This window comes from Cupressus sempervirens, chromosome 6 (assembly GCF_028749045.1).
Source record: "Cupressus sempervirens isolate cs-2001-9-10 chromosome 6, ASM2874904v1, whole genome shotgun sequence".
Lineage (NCBI taxonomy): Eukaryota > Viridiplantae > Streptophyta > Pinopsida > Cupressales > Cupressaceae > Cupressus > Cupressus sempervirens.
In genome coordinates, this window is record NC_143123.1 from 603,673,493 (window position 1) to 603,691,758 (window position 18,266).

The window sequence follows — 18,266 nt, forward strand, 5'->3', positions numbered from 1 at the left end:
GGTTTCTTGTTTACGAGATGCGTCAAGCTATCAACATGATGATGTATTTGGAGGATATGAAGTATAATAGGTTTTTGGAAAGAGGAGCATGAGAAGGACTCAATGCTATCACCCCTACAATGCTTGAAGACCGAGTCACATGATACATTGAATTCTCTTCATGAAATTCGAATTTCAGCACATTTTTACCCTTTCCCAGCGTTATTCAATTTTTTATGATATTTATAATATATAGAGCATTGTCTTTTACCCATTCATACTTTGGGCAGGTTTCCTGTTTACGAGCTATCAATGCGATGATGTCATTGGAGGATATTAAGTATAATAGGCTTTTGGAAAGAGGAGCATGGGAAGGACTCAATGCTATCATCCCTACAATGCTTGAAGACTGGGTCATAGGATACATTGAATTTTCTTCATGAAATTCAAATTTCAGCACAATTTTACCCTTTCAAGACTTTTTTGAATTTTATGATATTTATAATATATAGAGCATTAAGTCTTTTACCCATTTATATTTTGGGCAGGTTTCCTGTTTACGGGATGTGTCAAGCTATCTAACACGATGATGTCTTTGGAGGATATTAAGTATAATAGGCTTTTGGAAAGAGGGGCATGGGAAGGACCCAGTGCTATCACCCCTACAATGCTTGAAGATTGAGTCACAGGATAGGTTGAATTTTCTTCATGAAGTTCAAATTTCAGCACACTTTTACCCTTTCCCAGCCTTATTCGAATTTTATGATATTTATAATATATAGAGCATTAAGTCTTTCACCCATTAAAAAAATGAGTTATTTAGTTTAAGTAATTAGCGATGTCTAATTATTTTGACTATTTTGTAAATATATTACTTATATTTAAAAATTAATAATTTTATAGAGGTAAATTTAATATCATACATTTTTTCCGAATTTTTACCATCACTGAATTTCATCCAAATTTTGTGATCGATGAACTCAAATTCAATTTCGAACCATGTGATTTAGTTTGAAGAAATGAGAGAATTGGAAATGGCACTCAAAGGATGTCTCAAATCAATTAGCCCTAAAAGGCTGAAAAGTCAATGTTGGTGCCAATATTTTTATCTTTAAGTTATCAATATGGTGATACCTTGGAGGGCATGGACTGTTTTAACTGTATGGATAAATGAGTGGAACTATTTACCAAACAACCCCCTCTAGCAGACTTTTGGATTTGTTTTACAAAAATTTTGCTATTTCAAACAAATGCTACTTGATTTTGAGTTTTTATAGCAGAGTTATGGCTCCTAGAAGTTGGATACTTGAGTCAACCTTGGCAACATTTGGATATTTGCCATCTTCATGGTGATATGGTGCTGGGAAGGTGAGATAGAAAGGTGTTAGCCAGCAACACGTTCAAACTTTTCAATGTTTTGCAACAGCCTTCCCTCAAAATGCTTGGAAGAATTCTAAGTTGTCACAACCATGAGATCTCTGTGAATGTGCCATGGGTGATATGGAACATAAACAAGCCAAGCCTATTTGACATTATCATGGACTCTGTTTAGTCATAGACCTCTTCTAAGATCCCTTGTGGCACCCTAAGGGCGAATAGTGCTATAATGTCATGCAAAAGCTTGTTTGCATATAATTGTCTTTTATCATCCAATGGACTGAATATATAATAATATCTTCTTGTCCGCTCTACAAACTGATTTCAAGGTTATCCATGGTTTTGTAATAAAGTTTTTAAAAATTCAGCCAGTATTATGCAGCTAAATACAATTAATAAGTATCTTCTTGTCAGCTTTATGAAATACTTTTAAGGTTTGTTTTAATAAGATAACGAATATTTCAATATTAAAAAGCAAAACTCGGTGTATAAAATAAATACACGTAAATATTGAATTTTTTTATCAAAGAGAGCATTCAACATCCAAATCAAATAGCTGAAACGAGTATCCAGTCTGTATAGTTGCCTGTGTCTCTCTCATGCACCTATTTATTATGCAAACAAAAAATTCTCACCCCAGAATGTTTCACTGAGCTAATCCGAAGCAACTTTCTATGTTCAAAGTTCAAACTCCACATAATATACAGATTGATCTGAAGATGCCATTTTATCATCAACAGGGAAACAAATTCAATGATAATAAACAACGAATCATGCATCACATCTATTATCATGCATTATGAAGGCATCAAATATTTTCTCTGACCATTTCATGAAGTAATACTTGAGGACTATTTTAAAATTTCTTCAAAAGGACTAGCAAACTATAAACATTTTGAGAATGTAGCACATTGATTCCAAAACTTCCCATATTTACTAAAACAAAATTCAGTGAACACCATGAGAACCATGTCTTCTTTTCCCATTTCTAAAATTATTTTCCATCTCATGCAGTACATAACATAGATGGTTTGCATCCATTATACATGACAGAATAAAAACTTCAGCTCTTTCAATCAAGAACCTTTCAGATTGACTCCAGGGAATTAAGATCTCAACCTCAACAAGCAACCATTAATTCAATAATTTCAACAATGTTGATTGCTACTTCCTTCCAACTATATACCATTTTCTCGAATTCCATATTTATGAAACACTCTGAACATACATTGCTCATGGTCTCCATGCGTGCATATAGAAATGTACTGGCTCTGTGGGTTCATACATTTACACAGGACCCTGTCAACCTTCCTTCACCATAGACAATCTTTCATCTCATTTCTGGCTTCACGTGTCTATTTAAGCTATCCAGTACAATGGTCTGCATATAGCATACCCTACCCAACAATATATGATGTATGTTAAATTTCCTTGAGATGCATTAAAATATAAATATGAAATGATTAAAAGAATTTGTCTAATAGTAACATATGTTCAGCAAATAGAATTAACGAAATTTAAAGAAACTTCCATCACAAAATACACACCTTATTAAAACTGACTACAGACATGATAAAATATTAGATTTTAGAGTTTTCTTCCAGTCAAAATGCAAGAAAATTATACTTTCTTATAAAAGGAATGCTAGCAATCAAGTTGGTACCTGATGTGGTGTTGGAAGCATTGAATCTGCAAGACTCTCATTTATCTTAACAGGAAGAGGTGGCATCTGACTCATTATTCCAGGCATATCTTTCATACTGCACAAATGGAATTTATTGTTTTGTTTTTAAAGAATTAGGCCAGTCAGTACTTTACAGTCCTCAAATTGAACAAAACAACCAGCCATAGTACCACAGGAAAGAAGTGAATATATCATGCATATTGAAATGAGCAATGTTACTGTAATGAATGTAAGATGTAGCTTTTTGCAATAGGGCTTTATATGTAAACATTTTTATCACTGCCTGGGAAGTGAACAAATGAAACAAATAAAACTTGCAATTGTTGGGCATTATATGTTTAAATTTGAATGGCAGGAAGATGTAGAAAAAATTCAGAGGGGAAATTCTATTTCAACATTTTCTTTCTTACGACTAAAGCTTTATACAACTTAACTCAAATTTAATGCTACTTACTCATTCAAAATTGTAAAAATGTTGTTTCGAGCCTGACAGAAGAGGTCAATGTTCTCTCGTATCTGTTTGACATAAGAATGAAAAATTATCATTTAAACAAATAGTGAATAACATTTCATGAAGAATAGACATTCACTAAATTTTCTGATAGAATTGAATTCTTGTGTTAAGTAATGCAGTGGCAAGATCAGTCAACTATTAGTTATATCATTCGTTTGAAATATTTAGCATATGAATGCACTTCAGACAAAAAAAAACAAAGAGATTTTAAATGTTCAGAGATAACAAAAATAATAAATTGGTCAATGGGCCTAAAAATCAGAAATAATACTAACCTGTGCACCACGGGGATTTGTCCCCTGGCAAATTTCCGCCGCACCTTTCTTGGGGGCCGTACAGGGATGGGAATTTCCTGTCCCCAAAGCCATTCCATTTTTGCAGAAAATGAAATGTTTTTTCCAGCATGAGAGGGGACTGGGGGACTAGCCATCCCCAAGAAGTCATGCTGTCCCTAAATTTCCAGGAGAAAAAATTGTCCGCTGGCTATGAAAAAGTAAGTTTTTTTAAAAATTTGCTTGACAGGCCTCACATGGGTAAAAACAGGCAATTCAAAACTGTGAAACCCTATTTGGAGACTAAAAAGGTAAAGTCTTCTTCATTTCAACCATTCTTGGCAAGAAGAAAAACAAAGAGTAGCAGCGAGAAAGTTTTCATTTTTGAGTCGCAAGAGAAGGGTTTGGCATAAAGTCTTCTTCATTCCAAGTACGCATTTCATCTTCCATTTGCTTATGGCCAATTTTTTTCATTTTACATTTGGTGCAACATATAGAGAGGGCATTTTGAGTGAATTGTTCTTTTTCTTTTCAACTTGCAGCAGCGTTTTATATTTCATGATCATGAGCAGCAGTAGTGAGAGTGAGGGGAGTTCTAGCAGTGATAGCATTGATGTGGAAATTCAAGAAACTCAAAGAACAAAATGTAGTATTAGGGCAGCCATATGAGGGATTTCTACTTCAACTAGTGTGAATGTAGCAGGACCAACATCCTCTAACCCATTTGACTGCCCTTCCAAAGACCTCAAAAAGCATGCAAAAGGCTCATTGAATCCCAAGAAACCTCTTGTTCAATTTGCCACAAGCCTAGACAAAAATAAGCAAAAAATCTGGGGATAGTAGGGAATGGGAGTGTCATTTGTGCAAAGAATATTATTATGGTGGCCATATTAGAGTTTGTTGGCATCTTTTGTGAACATTTAGAGTTTGTTGGCATCTTTTGTGAACATTTGGTCAAGGGGTCAAAGGTTGCAAAGCTATAGCACAAGTAGAAAAAATTTAGGCAACTAGATTGCACATAGAGGGACTTCAATAGAGAATGTTGAAGCTAGTATGCAAGCTTTGAGTCAACCTTTTAATAGGGAAGAAAGTGCCAGATTACTCCCACTTATACTGGAAAGGGAAAAAACTTTCTAATAGGGAAGAAGAAGAAATCAACCTTGTTGATTTATTTAATTTGCAAGCAAAAGAGGTAGCTGAAGCATCTATTGGTAGGTTTCTTTTTGCTTATGATATACCATTCCATGTGTCAACATTCCTTGTATTATAAACAAATGCACAAAGATATGTATGCTGTCGGTCCCTCGTTTTTGCTACCTAGAGACAAAACTACCCACCATCGTTCTTGATAAAGAGTATACAAAAGTGAGCTTTTTGATGGAAGATATGAGACAAACATGGTTGAGTGAAGGATGCTCCATCATCATGGATGGGTAGACTGATATTGAGCATCAACCACCCATAAATCTTATTGTCAATACAACACCAAACTCTTATTTTCTTAGAGCTATAGATCGTTCCGGGAAAAGGAAGGATGCAACCTTCCAACTTCAGATTTTGAAAGATACTATAGAGGCTGGACTTGCAAATGTTGTGCAAGTAGTCATTGATTCAGCTCAGTTGTGTAACTTAGCTGGATTAATGGTAGAAAGTGCTTATAAGCACAATTTGTTGGACCCCGTGTTGTCTATATGCATTGAACAACACCTCGAAAGACATTGGAAAAATTGATTGGATAAGGGCTATGGTTTTTGTGGCTAGAGATGTGCATCACAAATCTCTTGCATTATTTAGGACATTTTCCAAGAAAGAATTCCTCAAGCCTGTGAAGGCTAGATATGCTAGCTAGCTACTTTATTTTTCTGAAGAGGATGCTTGAGATCCAAGATGCCCTACAATCCATGGTGGTCAATGCTGAGTGGAGTAGGTGGTGTGAATCAAGAACACCGGATGGAAGAAGTGCAAGTCATTAGATATGTTGATATTGACTCTCCAAGACATTGAGAGATTTATGAGACCTTTGATAGAATGCTTGGTTAGATAAAGCATGTAACTAATAGCAGGGACCCTACTTTGGGATTTTATGAGGAGCATATTAGGCCCATTGTGACATGACGGTGGAACATTATGAACACCCTGCTTCATATGGCAGCCTATGTTGTTCCACACCTTGAGGATCGTTTGGGGTTCCACTAGATGATGACTCTCATCCTACTGCTATCAGTGACTCAAAGGCTGGCTTGACTTTGATTTTGATTCCTAGAGGACAGCCATATATTTGGCATATATTATTTGTTGATACATTATTGATTTTGATTATTATGGACATTTGATCATGGATTTAAACTTCTATGATATTATTTACTGTTTAGTATTTTAGTTGGAGTTCTCTTTATGTTATTTAATGTATGAAACTTGGAGACTTTGAGCATTTCTGCTTTATGTACAACTGTACACCATATTTTTACAATGAAAGTATTTGAATTCATTAATTTGCTAAATCGCAATGTATTCAGCTTTTAAAATGTCTATGGTGAATGGTTTATCAATGTTATTATATGCATATTTGAATTTTTTCTGTCTAAGTAGAAATTCCTCTGTTTTTTTAGAAGTCGACCCCAAAAATTGGCTATGAAACATACCTGTATTGGAAACATGTCCCTGTCCCCAAAAGTTCATGGCGCATAGATTCTAATATAGAGGGGAAACAAAATAAACACTCCAAACACTAGCTTGAGGTCAAGACTATAAAGAATACAAATAAAATCCCATCTTGCTGCTTCTAATTTAAATATTGTTCTATTAGAGGCTTAAACCGAAAACTAGTTTACATCTTCTCCTTTAGTTATTGGATTTTGGAAGATGCAAACCACAAACAAGTTCAAGGTGAACAGATGTATAAAGATTATTCATTATACTAAGTATGAAGCTACTGAACAAGATCACGCAAACAATTTTCAAAATTTTTAGTTCAATTTACACCATCAATCTAAGTTACCAGTCTGGGTTTGGGTATGGCAGTTTGCCAAAAACATCACCTGGGCTTGTTACAGATGGGTACATCTCTACAAGATACAAACTCTATATAAATATTAAAAATATAGAAAAATGGGCATAGGTTTTAGTCCAGATACTTTCGTAAAATAATCAAGGACTCATACTTGTGGGGATTAATCATTAAAGTATAAAGAGAGCTTAATCCAGTTGTAGAAATTTGATGAGATAAGTGCCAGTGGCGTAAGGCAGCACTGTACCAAACTCAGGAGCACCAAATCCTTTGGGCATCCCAGATGCATGACCATAACCCCTCACCTCATGTAATACCAATAATTTAGCAGCAGCCATGCTACACTCACTTTCTATCAAACTCTTCTTCACTTCACGTAGAAATGCATCTGATATTGTTTACGATTGCAGAATATATAAAAACTGTTGCAAGAAAACTTATCATGCTTTTTCGAACATGCTGGGGGTACTTAACACACTTCAGCAAGTTTATTTGTTCACACCAAAGTCACAAATTGCCCAATTAAGGCATAATGAACAAGTCTTGTAAGTAGAAGTAAAAAGAGGGTTTTAAGAAGGGATCCAGGGGGCAGAGTGCATGATACCCTTATCTAAACAATAACAGAAGATCTGCTTTTCCAATCAGCAAAAAGAAAAGAAATCGATTCATCCCTTCAGTTCTGGCTTTGACAATGCTACATTTAGTTTAATTCCAGTCTTTGTTTGTTCTCCCTCTTTAAATCAATTTTTTGTAGTGAAATATGTCCGAGTACTATGGGTCCTAGATTCCCCCAGCCTGCACCATAAAAGAACCCATAGTCATGGGTAGTAAACAAAGCCTACCTAGGACGTACCTGGACCATGATGCATACTAGGATCCAATAAATTTACACACCAGGTACATGTAGAACCTGGTAACACAGTCATCAATTGGCAACTACTTTTCTCTTCAGACAAAACAATCCTGAAGTAGTTCTTGCAAATGGTTGCTTCCACACTTGTAAGCAGTGAACAAAGGTTATGCACTCAACTAGCAGTCACTTAAATGTCTCAATTATTTCATCTAATTGATTACAGTAAGAAGTTTGGCTCTTTTTTAGTTTCTGTGAATTAAAAGCTACTTGTATTGCTTTCTTTTAATCAATTAGGGAACATTAACTTAAGAACTCAATTTGCATTCTTCTAAACTATATGCCACTAAAACTTATGGTTATGTTTTTCATGGTTTTCAATTATCCTATAGAAGACAAGAATCAAAGAAAGCCGTATTTAAAAAGCTCGTACATTTATTTCATATTTGTTTATAGCCTCCATAATTTGATTAACATTGAGAAAACTTGGAACTCTCCTGCTATGTTGTACCTTTCCTCCTTCCCTCCCTCCCTACATCCATTTCTCTCCCTTTCTCTACCTCTTCCTTGATCAGCATTTGAATGTTTTCAATGTGAATGACCTATATTCAGTTCAAGCATTTTGGTCACAATGTCATGCATGTTAGAATGCGAGGTTGATGCTATTCATGTTGTTGTCATTGATGTCAACATATCCGATGCATAGAGGAGATTGATTTAGGATACAGTTGCTTTCCAGTATTGGTTAATGTGTGTATCATATCGGTAGACGTGTCCACCGAACGATGTGCTTTAAATATTTTTGCTTATCCATTTCGGTGATGGTGTTATTTTTTGTGCACCATATGGTAGAGTATTTGTTTGCATTCAGTTCTATTTGGAGTGCGTTCATTTATGTTTTGGTCCCAATAATTGCCGAGTAATGCATTATTCATATATGTCGGTACCCAAAGTATTGAAGATGGTGTTCCGTGTTGGCAGACACAAGGCCTATTGAATTGAGTGGGTCAACATTTCATTTCTTACCACTATGGGAATGCTTCAGTGTGACCTATTTCAAATTGGTTTAGGCCAACTTGGATGATGGTATCAAGTAGTATAAGAAAGGAGATGATCTTAATTGTTTATATGTATGCATGGTGCTTGTATGCAAGTAATATGTGAAGCAAGCATGTATTTGACAAGGTGGGATTCGTGTGTTGATGATCTTGTAAGTTGATGCAATCGGTAGCAAACTCTTATATCATTTCTTTATTGCAAAGTGTCAATGACAGTGACTTGAGAAGTGGATTCAATTCTCATTTCTTAAATTTTGGCTATAAGCCTAATAGTATTGGTAGTGAGCCATTCTTTGTATCAATGGGTAGTTAGCCCATCTAGCAGTGAACCACCCAACAATGAGCCAAACAATAGTAAGTAAACTAGCAGTGAGCCATTGTAAAAATCACCTTACCTGGTGTTCAATTCATTAGAATTAGTTTCTCCATGGTCTTGCCCAGTTTGGGTTTCCATGTAAATTCTGGTGTTTATTATGTTGATGGTTTTGAACTATCATGTTTATATCTATTGTAAGTTTCTAAATGTTTTAGATAGTGTTTGTCAATAATTGATTCACCCCCCGTCTTAGTTATTCAACCTGTTCAACATTGCCTTCCCTTCTTGCTGATTAAAGAATTCAATAATGGCCTTGTAGTTGTCTTTGCTGGTTTGCAAGTTTTTGGGCATCAGATTGAAGAGGTGAGGACTACGTCCTAAGTAAGAGCTTTAGAGCTCAACTACTTTTAAAAGGCTTCTGAGCATATTGATTATTTTGGCCAAAGCAATATGAACAATGGTCTCCTTGAATTTCGTGGCTTATGTGGTGTACTTCAATAAACTTCAATAGGGTTGATGCTAGGTGCATGCATGGGAGTAGCATTTCCTTGAGGCTTCCAGTTTTATCAGTTAGTAATGCTTAGTATATATCAGCCACCATGCCTACTAGGACTTGCATGGTATAAATTGATTTTGCTAGTGTTAGCCAGGGGCACATCCCTTGTATATTTTCAATCGTCCCTATCCCATAAATGTCTTAGAGACTTGGGGACACCTAGGGAACTTTGACTTTGACTTCTAGAACAAATTAGACTTTGACTCTCAAAGTAACACAAATTTGGCATATGAATTCTGTTGATTTTTTTTTTAAGGTTCTATATATATAAGAACATGCTTTATCCATGTTTTCATATAAAAATTTAAAATTTCTATATATTTTCATTTTCCCTATTGGTATATAGCCATCCCCATTTGTTGTTCCCCTCCGTCCCCAAAGTAGGCAAAAAATTTTGCCATCCTAGAAATCTGTCCTACTATCCCCTACCGTCCCCATCCAAGAAACTTGGGGGAACTGAAATATCCCGAACCGGATATTTACTAGATTTCTCTTTCAACTGTAAATTCAGAACTAAAACATTGCAGATGTATTCCGGTACAATCGAAACCAGTAGAAATCCCAATAGATATTTAACCAACTTCTTAAATATAATATTTAAACTCAACATAGATAGATATAATATGATACAACAATAAAACTAGTAGATTCTCCACAAGAAAATAACTGTCTTTCCAAGATACTATTCAGGATTTGAACATATGAAAGTATGTTACAAACTAGCAATATAAAACCAGAAAACTCTTGTACAACTCCATAAACACATTATTGCATTATACAACAACAATACAACAATCAACGCCAGAAAACCCAATCTTAGATACAGACTAACAGTCAATTTGGAATACTAGAATAAGAACCTATAAACGCATATGAAACACCTAAACTAATGTCTCTCCGGATAATGGGTTTGTGTCCACTGTTTTCTAGCACGAGGGGCTACGTCCTCATACTAGCTGAAGGTTTAAGCTTTCCAAATACTCTCACAAGAGAGAATAGAAATATGAATAACAAATCCAAGCATGTCCTGGAATGAGCCTCTTTCCTTTCTTAATACACAAACTAAGACTCTTCGACTCCCTTCTAACTTTTGTCCTATTCCCTTGTGATTCTTCAACTTCCCTCTAGCATTTCATGTTATTCCTCCTTGACCTTTTTCTCTCTTTGTAACATTAAATTGACCTTTTAATAATTTGAGTCTACGCTCTCGTAGTCAATTTTAACATTATATAAATAAGAATTCAATATTTCTAATGTCCAAAAAAGGGGACATTATAGGAACATAGGGTTCTATAGTCTAAAGTCAACGAGATGGGAATGTTGGAGTTGTTTTAGTAGCGTACGGTATGGGAGGGGAATATCTGATTGTTGTAATCAAATTTTCTAAAGAGGTAACTGTCATACTTATCAAAGTGCTTAGAAAGAAATTAAAAGGATGAGTAAGAAGAGGATTTCTTGTTCTTACATTATATAAATACATTGACAATAGGGTTGTTAACAATTACATTGGCCCTAGAACCTAACAAAGAGGAAGGTTCCTGAACTCGAAATTATTGTTCAAGCACTTTGCATATCAGGTTCATGGGATTCTTTGTTGTTGTTTTCCGTACTATCACACTTATTCCTTTTCTTTTGTATATTTTAATACATTGATGATTTCTTCTGAGGTCCTTAGAACTGATGTAAGTGATATTTTCTTTTATAGATTTTCCACTTGATACAGGCTTGTATTAAGCTCGTCGTCTTCTTGATTTGGGAGCTCTAGACATTGTGTCAACTCTATGTCTTATTTTGGACTTGAAAATTAATGCAATTCACAACCTTGAGCTACTTCCAAGGCATTTAGGATTAATGCAATGATAGATCTTAGATGTAGAGTGTGTTGATGAAATGATGGCATCACTATTATAGTTGCATTTAAATTTCTTTTTCTTTCCACTTGCACTCACAAGATCCAAAACTCATTTTAAGCATCAACAACTGTGTTGGCTAAGACTTTTGTAAGTCATTGAAATCACAACTTACAAAATTGTGATTTTAGGCAACGTCTCATGAGATTTCTCTCCTCTTAGCAATATGGGAGGCTTCGTTCTTACTATAGGTGGTTTCAAAAGAGACCTAATTGAAATTAATATAAGGGTATTTTTTCTTAATCACTTCCTCTTTTTTCAAGAACAATTCATACACAACTACAACTTTCAACTTAACAAAAGGTATCTATTGCTACAATAATACGATGGCTTTGAGATTGACATACGAACAACACAAAGACAACAATTTACGTATATATTTTGTGAAGCAAATACGGGCATCCAAATTCTCCTGCACTTGTCTCAAATGAGGATTCATTAATCAGGATAACTAGTATGGCACAAATTCGCTTACTAGAAACTCTCAAACTTAATAAAAATATACCCACAATTGAAGCCCAAAGTCTCTGTTATGTTGGTTCTATTGCTTTCTTGGTTCACTGGAGTGAGCTACGTATTCAGTATTTGATCCTATGTACTAGGCAATTGCAATGGCTAGATACCTATCCATTTTGGTGAGATGGGTTATTTATCATATAGAAAATCTTTCATTCCTATTTTTGGAGGCCATGAAGATACCTTCCATCTTCGATTGATTAGCTCTTCAGACCCAGTCTTTTCTACTTGGTCATGTTCTATATAGTGGAGGTTCTTCAAATCAGTAGTTTGGCTGTGTTTGCAGCTTTATGCTTCAGTAGTGTTTTTCATGATCATCCTTTTGTTCCTATCTTCTGGAACATTCTTTCCATCTCTTTTTGGAGTAGGGTTTTTCCCATGTGGTTTTCTCTATTTCTCCTCTTTTTAGAGATTTGGTTGTACTTGGGTACCTCATTAGACCTTGTTGCCCGGACCCAATTCTTCTTTCAGTAGTAGTTTCTAGGGTTTTAGCTACTCCCTAAGGTTATCTCAAGGGGGGGTGTTAGAGTAATAAAGTATTTTTTTATTAATTAAATCATATTGATTTAATTATTAAGTCACTTATTATCTCTAATTTACTTAAGTTAAACTTTGACCATATAATAATTACTTTTTTTATTAATTATTACCATGCAACCTAGGTTTTACCTTTTCGAGTTTTGATCTCTTTTATAAGGATTGATCTCTTTGTAATAATACATTAATTCACTTTTGATAATAGCAATCTCTCTTTTTGCTAATCAAGAATGTCTCATCTATGGATTTGGCAATTCTAGCCTCCCTAGCTTTTGCTTCTCTCTTTTTGTGATAGGTGTTTGCATGCAGGTGATTCTTGGGAGCTGTGGGGTTGATCCTTCATCAACTTCAATAGTCTTCAGCTCTAAGTAATTGCAGCCACTACAAACTATAACAATTTGTTGTCCTACAACACAAATCTTCAAAAATTCAAATTGGCTCTAAATGCAATAGGCATCTCCAAGTCTGCACAATCAAATTCCAATCCCTCTTGACCAAAGCTCCAAAAGTCACGATCAATATCCAGAAAATGTAATCACATAACACCTTGAATCAACACAAAGATTGAAAACAAGTTGCCCCTTTTATTGAAAGCCATCAACTTACATCTAAACTCAAATCTTAGAGTGCAAATACAAACTGACAGAATTGTTTGCATTGCCAATAGATGATAATTACAATTAGCACCTTCCTTTATTTATAGGAGGGCCAAGAAAAAGATGGAGAAAATAAGGGAAAACCCTTAACTACCTTTGACTTCAAAGACTACAAAACCTAATGCACTTGTAGTCTAATTACAAGTTACAACTTTGCACATGATAATTCACATGCAATTACATCCTGTTTTTACATTACATAGTCGTCAACTTCAACAGTCTTCAACTCTAAGTAATTGCAGCCATAGAAACTATAACAATTTGTTGTCCTACAACACAAATATTCAAAAATTCAAATTGGCTTTGAATGCAATAGGCATCTCCAAGTCTGCACAATCGAATTCCAATCCCTCTTGACCAAAGCTCCAAAAGTCACAATCAATATCCAGAAAATGTCATCACATAACACCTTGAATCAACACAAAGGTTGAAAACAAGTTGCCCCTTTTATTGAAAGCCATTTAACTTACATCTAAGCTCAAATCTTAGAGTGCAAATACAAATTGACAAAATTGTTTGCATTGCCAATAGATGATAATTACAATTTGCACCTTCCTTTATTTATAGAAGGGGGGCCAAGAAAAAGGTGGAGAAAATAAGGGAAAACCCTTAACTACCTTTGACTTCAAAGAATACAAAACCTAATGCACTTGTAGTCTGATTACAAGTTACAACTTTGCACATAAAATTCACATGCAATTACATCCTTTTTTTACATTACATAGTCTTCTAAAAGAAAATTACAAAAATATTCCAAGTGTCTGTCAAGACACAACACCTATTACATCATCCTTTGTTGATCTTCATGTTGCTACAGGATGCTCTGAGTTTGAAGTATTTGGTTTTGGTGAAAACATCTTGAATTGGAATATGAGTATGCATTCTCGATTGTTTTGTTTGAGTGTTTGTTGACCATTTTTGTTTTAAAAGCATTCTATGCTTGTAATCATTCTTTCACCTCCTTGTGGGCTCCATTATGTGCTCATATTTGTCTCTTGTCCCCTTTCTTCTTTGCATATCTGGAGTTATGCATGTTGGATATGATTAGAGGATTTTTAAGCAATGAAGAATAAACAAATTAAGGTAAAACTATCTTTGTAAAAGGGGAAAAAAACTTTAAAACAGGGTTTTCTGGGAGTATCGCATATGAATGGACAACAAGCTTTGAGCAAGGGAATGAGGTGCATATGTGTATATATACAAATGGGAAGGTTATTTATGCACAAGTGAGGTTTTTTTTCTGTCCCATTACAAGTTAATCGACAAGCACTTTAAACTCACAAAAGAGATTTTCATATCCATTTGCAGCCTTGATAAAAGCATGAAATTAATCTGCACTTAAAACTGAGCTTTAATTTTGCACTTGCATGTGAGACAAGTAACTTACTTCTTGAAAGTAACTCAATGTTTAGAACGATGTTTTTAATCCTGACTGCATATACAAGAACAAAGAACTTTTTCAATATACAACTTGGAGAAATTTTAGATGGATGTAAAAGGATCATTAACAATAATAAAAGTGGGCTTTAATCTTGCACTTGCATGTGAGACACATAACTTACTTCTTGGAAGTGACTCAATGTTTGGAATGGCATTTTTAATCCCAACTACATATACAAGAATGAAGAGCTTCTTCAATATACAACTTGCAGAAATTTTAGACAGATGTAGAAGGATCATTAACAAAAATAAAACTATGCAAATCTGAAACAGAAATGAAAGACTTGCATATAAAAGAACATTTTTTTTTAAAAAAGCCCTAACTTGCACCAAAAGACGTTTCTTGTCTTGAGAAGGCAAGGGAAGAAGTAATCTCTCAAAATCTTGAAGAAAATCTGTATCAAATCCAAAAGATTTCAGATTTCAGATTTAGCAAAAGAACTCAAGATATTGTTATATAGGCAAGGAATTTGAATAAATCCACTTGATAAATTAAGGCAAATTCAAGTCAATAATAATTTCTTGACAAGTATTGATGGTTGAGAAATAAAATGGACATTAATAGTAACAAAGAAGAATTTTTCAAACCTGCAAATGTAGATGTTTGCACAAAGGACGGGATTCTTCCTTGCAGTTACACACAAGACACTTGCATTCAATGCCCTATATGCCATTTTTGATGAAAAATGCTCAAAATGGGCTTTTGAATCCAGAATACAGCCTCTCACTTGGATGTTTTTGCTGGTTTTGCTCAAAAACGTGGTTTAAAACTCCACTTACATGCAGAGATAGGGTCATTTTTTATAAACAGACCCAAAAATAGGTTTTGCAAAGCTCAATGCATGCCAAAACTAAGGTATTTTTTGTTCAATGCCAAAAACAGGCTTAGCATCTCTAAAAGCATTCAATAACCAAGTCATTTTTTTCTATTTAAGGCCAAAAACGAGTTTTGGAAATTGAAAAACAGCCTTCAATAGTCATTTTTTGCTACAATTGCCCAAAACGGGTTTTAAACATCAAATGCAAGCTCCAAATCCAATGTTACTCTTGCCCAAAATGAGTTTTAAACGTCAAATGCAAGCTCCACATGCAATGTTTTCACTGTTGGATGCATTATATGGGTTTATAGATCCAACACGCAGCCTCTATAAGAGTCATTTTAGCATTTTAAAGCCAAAAACGGGTTTCTAGTGTTAATGCTTTGCCCAGAAATTAGAGATAAACAGCAACAAAGAAAATAAAAGACCGATACAAAAGATAGAAGAAATTATCCTGAGAAAACCCTTCAACTTAAAGGAAAAAACCCAACCGCACCAGCAAAATATGATTTTTATTGATATAAAATGTTTGAGTACAAGGTTTTCCACTTGATTGATTTACAATATACCAAGCAATCTCATAAATAGATTGCATAAAACTTTTCATCTTTCATAGAAAGGTCTCTTTGAGTCCCAAAAAAAATATCCTTCATATTTCCACATATTCAACACTTCAAATTTCCATATGCATGCCTCTTCAGATGACGTATAACCAGTGTAACACGGGGACGCATCCCCCCCCCAAAATTGGGCCGTTTCGGAGACGGGGACGTCCCCGGGACGGGGGGACGGCGTCTCGGCGTTTCGGGCGGCGCCACTTAGAGCGCCACCGCCGCCGGAGACGGCGAGACGTCTCCGAGACGGCTAGAGGTCTCCGAGACGGGGGAGACGTCTCCGAAACGGCTAGAGGTCTCCGAGTGTGGGGATGCGGGGGGATGCCAAGGAGTCTCCTTCATTGAGGGGGGACGCCAAGAAGTCTCCTTCATTGTGGGGGGACGCCAAGGAGTCTCCATTGATTTGTCATTTTGATTTGGACTCTAGGAGACTTGTAGTTTTTGTTTGCATTATATACTTATTTTGATATCATGATTCATGGCACATGATACTTATTGTAATCATCTTTATGTCATGACTCATATGATCATTGATTACTATTAGATAGTAGAATCTAGATACTCATACTATTGATTTGAAGGTTGATATATAGAGTTTAGACTAATATTTATTATTTGCTGATGTTCAATGTTTAATGTTCATTGTTTGTTTGTCATTTGATCATGAATCATGATATTCCAGTTGATATGGTATATGCTATACCATATGTATAGTATATACACCCCTACTCCTTCCGCCACCCCCCATCCCCCGCTGTCCCCCTGCTGTCCCCGAATCAAGGCCCCTCTGTCCCCCCGTCTCGGAAACTTGTCCCCCCGTCCCCCCGTCCCCCCGTCTCCCAGGGCGGTGTAACTATGCGTATAACACATGTCTTTTTGCATAATATTAACTTAAATATAATCACAAATATCTCTTCCAGCTGAAGATGACCATAAAGGTCATAACAAACATATTTCAATCTCATAAAATTAAAGATGAAGATCTTTATCGCAACCACAAACTTCACACTCCCTCGTAGCAAGACAGATCTCTGCAACCAAAGATGATAAATTCACACAACATATGTTATCTCAGCATAACATAATCCACCACAGTTGCTTCTTTAGCACATAGAATGGAGTCACACACATGACTTTCACCACGCCTTCTCACAGAGAATAGAATGAAGATTTTTATCTAAAAGTTCTCCCAGAGAAGGATACATTTCCACCATGCCTACTCACAGAGGGTGGTCCACTGTGCCTACTCGCGGAGAGTGTTCCACTATGCCTACTCACAAAGGGTGGAATGAGGGCTTTCACCTCAAACTTCTCCCAGAAAAGAATGCATTAATAACTGATATTTTCTTTTAGCAGAAACTCCCTCTTAGCAAGGACAACTTTAATAACTGAGATTTTCTCTTAACAAAGACTCCCTCTCAACAGGGACAACTTTAAACATCATTAAAAAGAAGTTGATTCCAAGTGTTTTATTGTCACACAAGCTTTGCAAGGGGTTAGACATCTCCATGTGTCATGTAATCCTCCTCTAAATATCATTTCGTGCATTATCAATTTAGTCCAAGACTGTAAGCAACATCGTCTTACAGTACGCATTGCTTTGCATATAATCTCTCATCGTCCCATTCCATCTTGTGACCAAGAGAAATTAATAATAACTCATAAAGTCAACTTGTTGTAGAGATCATTACAAAAGCATACACTAATAACAAAATTTCAGAATCATAGAATACTTATCTCTCTGTTATACAACACACAGATACTGGAAGCAATGATTCCTACACCTCACAGACATCTCAACTTTGAAGTGCGACACTTCTCATGGTCTTCTAATCTTCCCGTTTTCCCTACAACGAGCCGGTTCACTACTAGATAGTCATGGTGAAGGTGACCATCTGAAATGTCTGTCCAGACTTCCCCCACTGTAGCTCTCTTCAATATCAATTTGATTTGAATGGTGTGCTTTTCCCATTGTCTTTATGAGAAGTTCAGAGCATTTTATCTATCCATTTTGATAAACATCTTTTCAATCACATAATTGGTACAAAGACTAGACATGCACGACAATAAGTTGTATCCCATCCCTCCATTTGTCCTAGCATCACCATTTCAAACCAACTATCACTCAAACAATTATTAAAGCACATAGTTTATTCAATTCT

General features: G+C 35.5%; 1 protein-coding gene across 4 annotated transcripts in view; it reads right to left on the reverse strand.

Annotated features, from left to right (window-relative positions):
* Window positions 1–2,267: 2,267 nt before the first annotated feature.
* LOC149553691 (uncharacterized) overlaps window positions 2,268–18,266 on the reverse strand; it is a 122,661-nt gene continuing 106,662 nt past the window's right edge. For 2 of the 4 annotated variants that reach the window (XM_089789069.1, XM_089789068.1), the window contains exons 6-8: window positions 3,495–3,556; window positions 3,020–3,116; window positions 2,268–2,737 (exon numbers count right to left, since the gene is read on the reverse strand). In XM_089789069.1, the coding sequence (XP_089645195.1) occupies window positions 2,687–2,737; window positions 3,020–3,116; window positions 3,495–3,556 (210 nt within the window). In that variant the 3' untranslated portion in view covers window positions 2,268–2,686. Of the gene's footprint in view, window positions 2,754–3,019; window positions 3,117–3,494; window positions 3,557–18,266 lie in introns of all 4 variants that reach the window. The other 2 variants (XM_089789071.1, XM_089789070.1) reach the window with 1 other exon arrangement.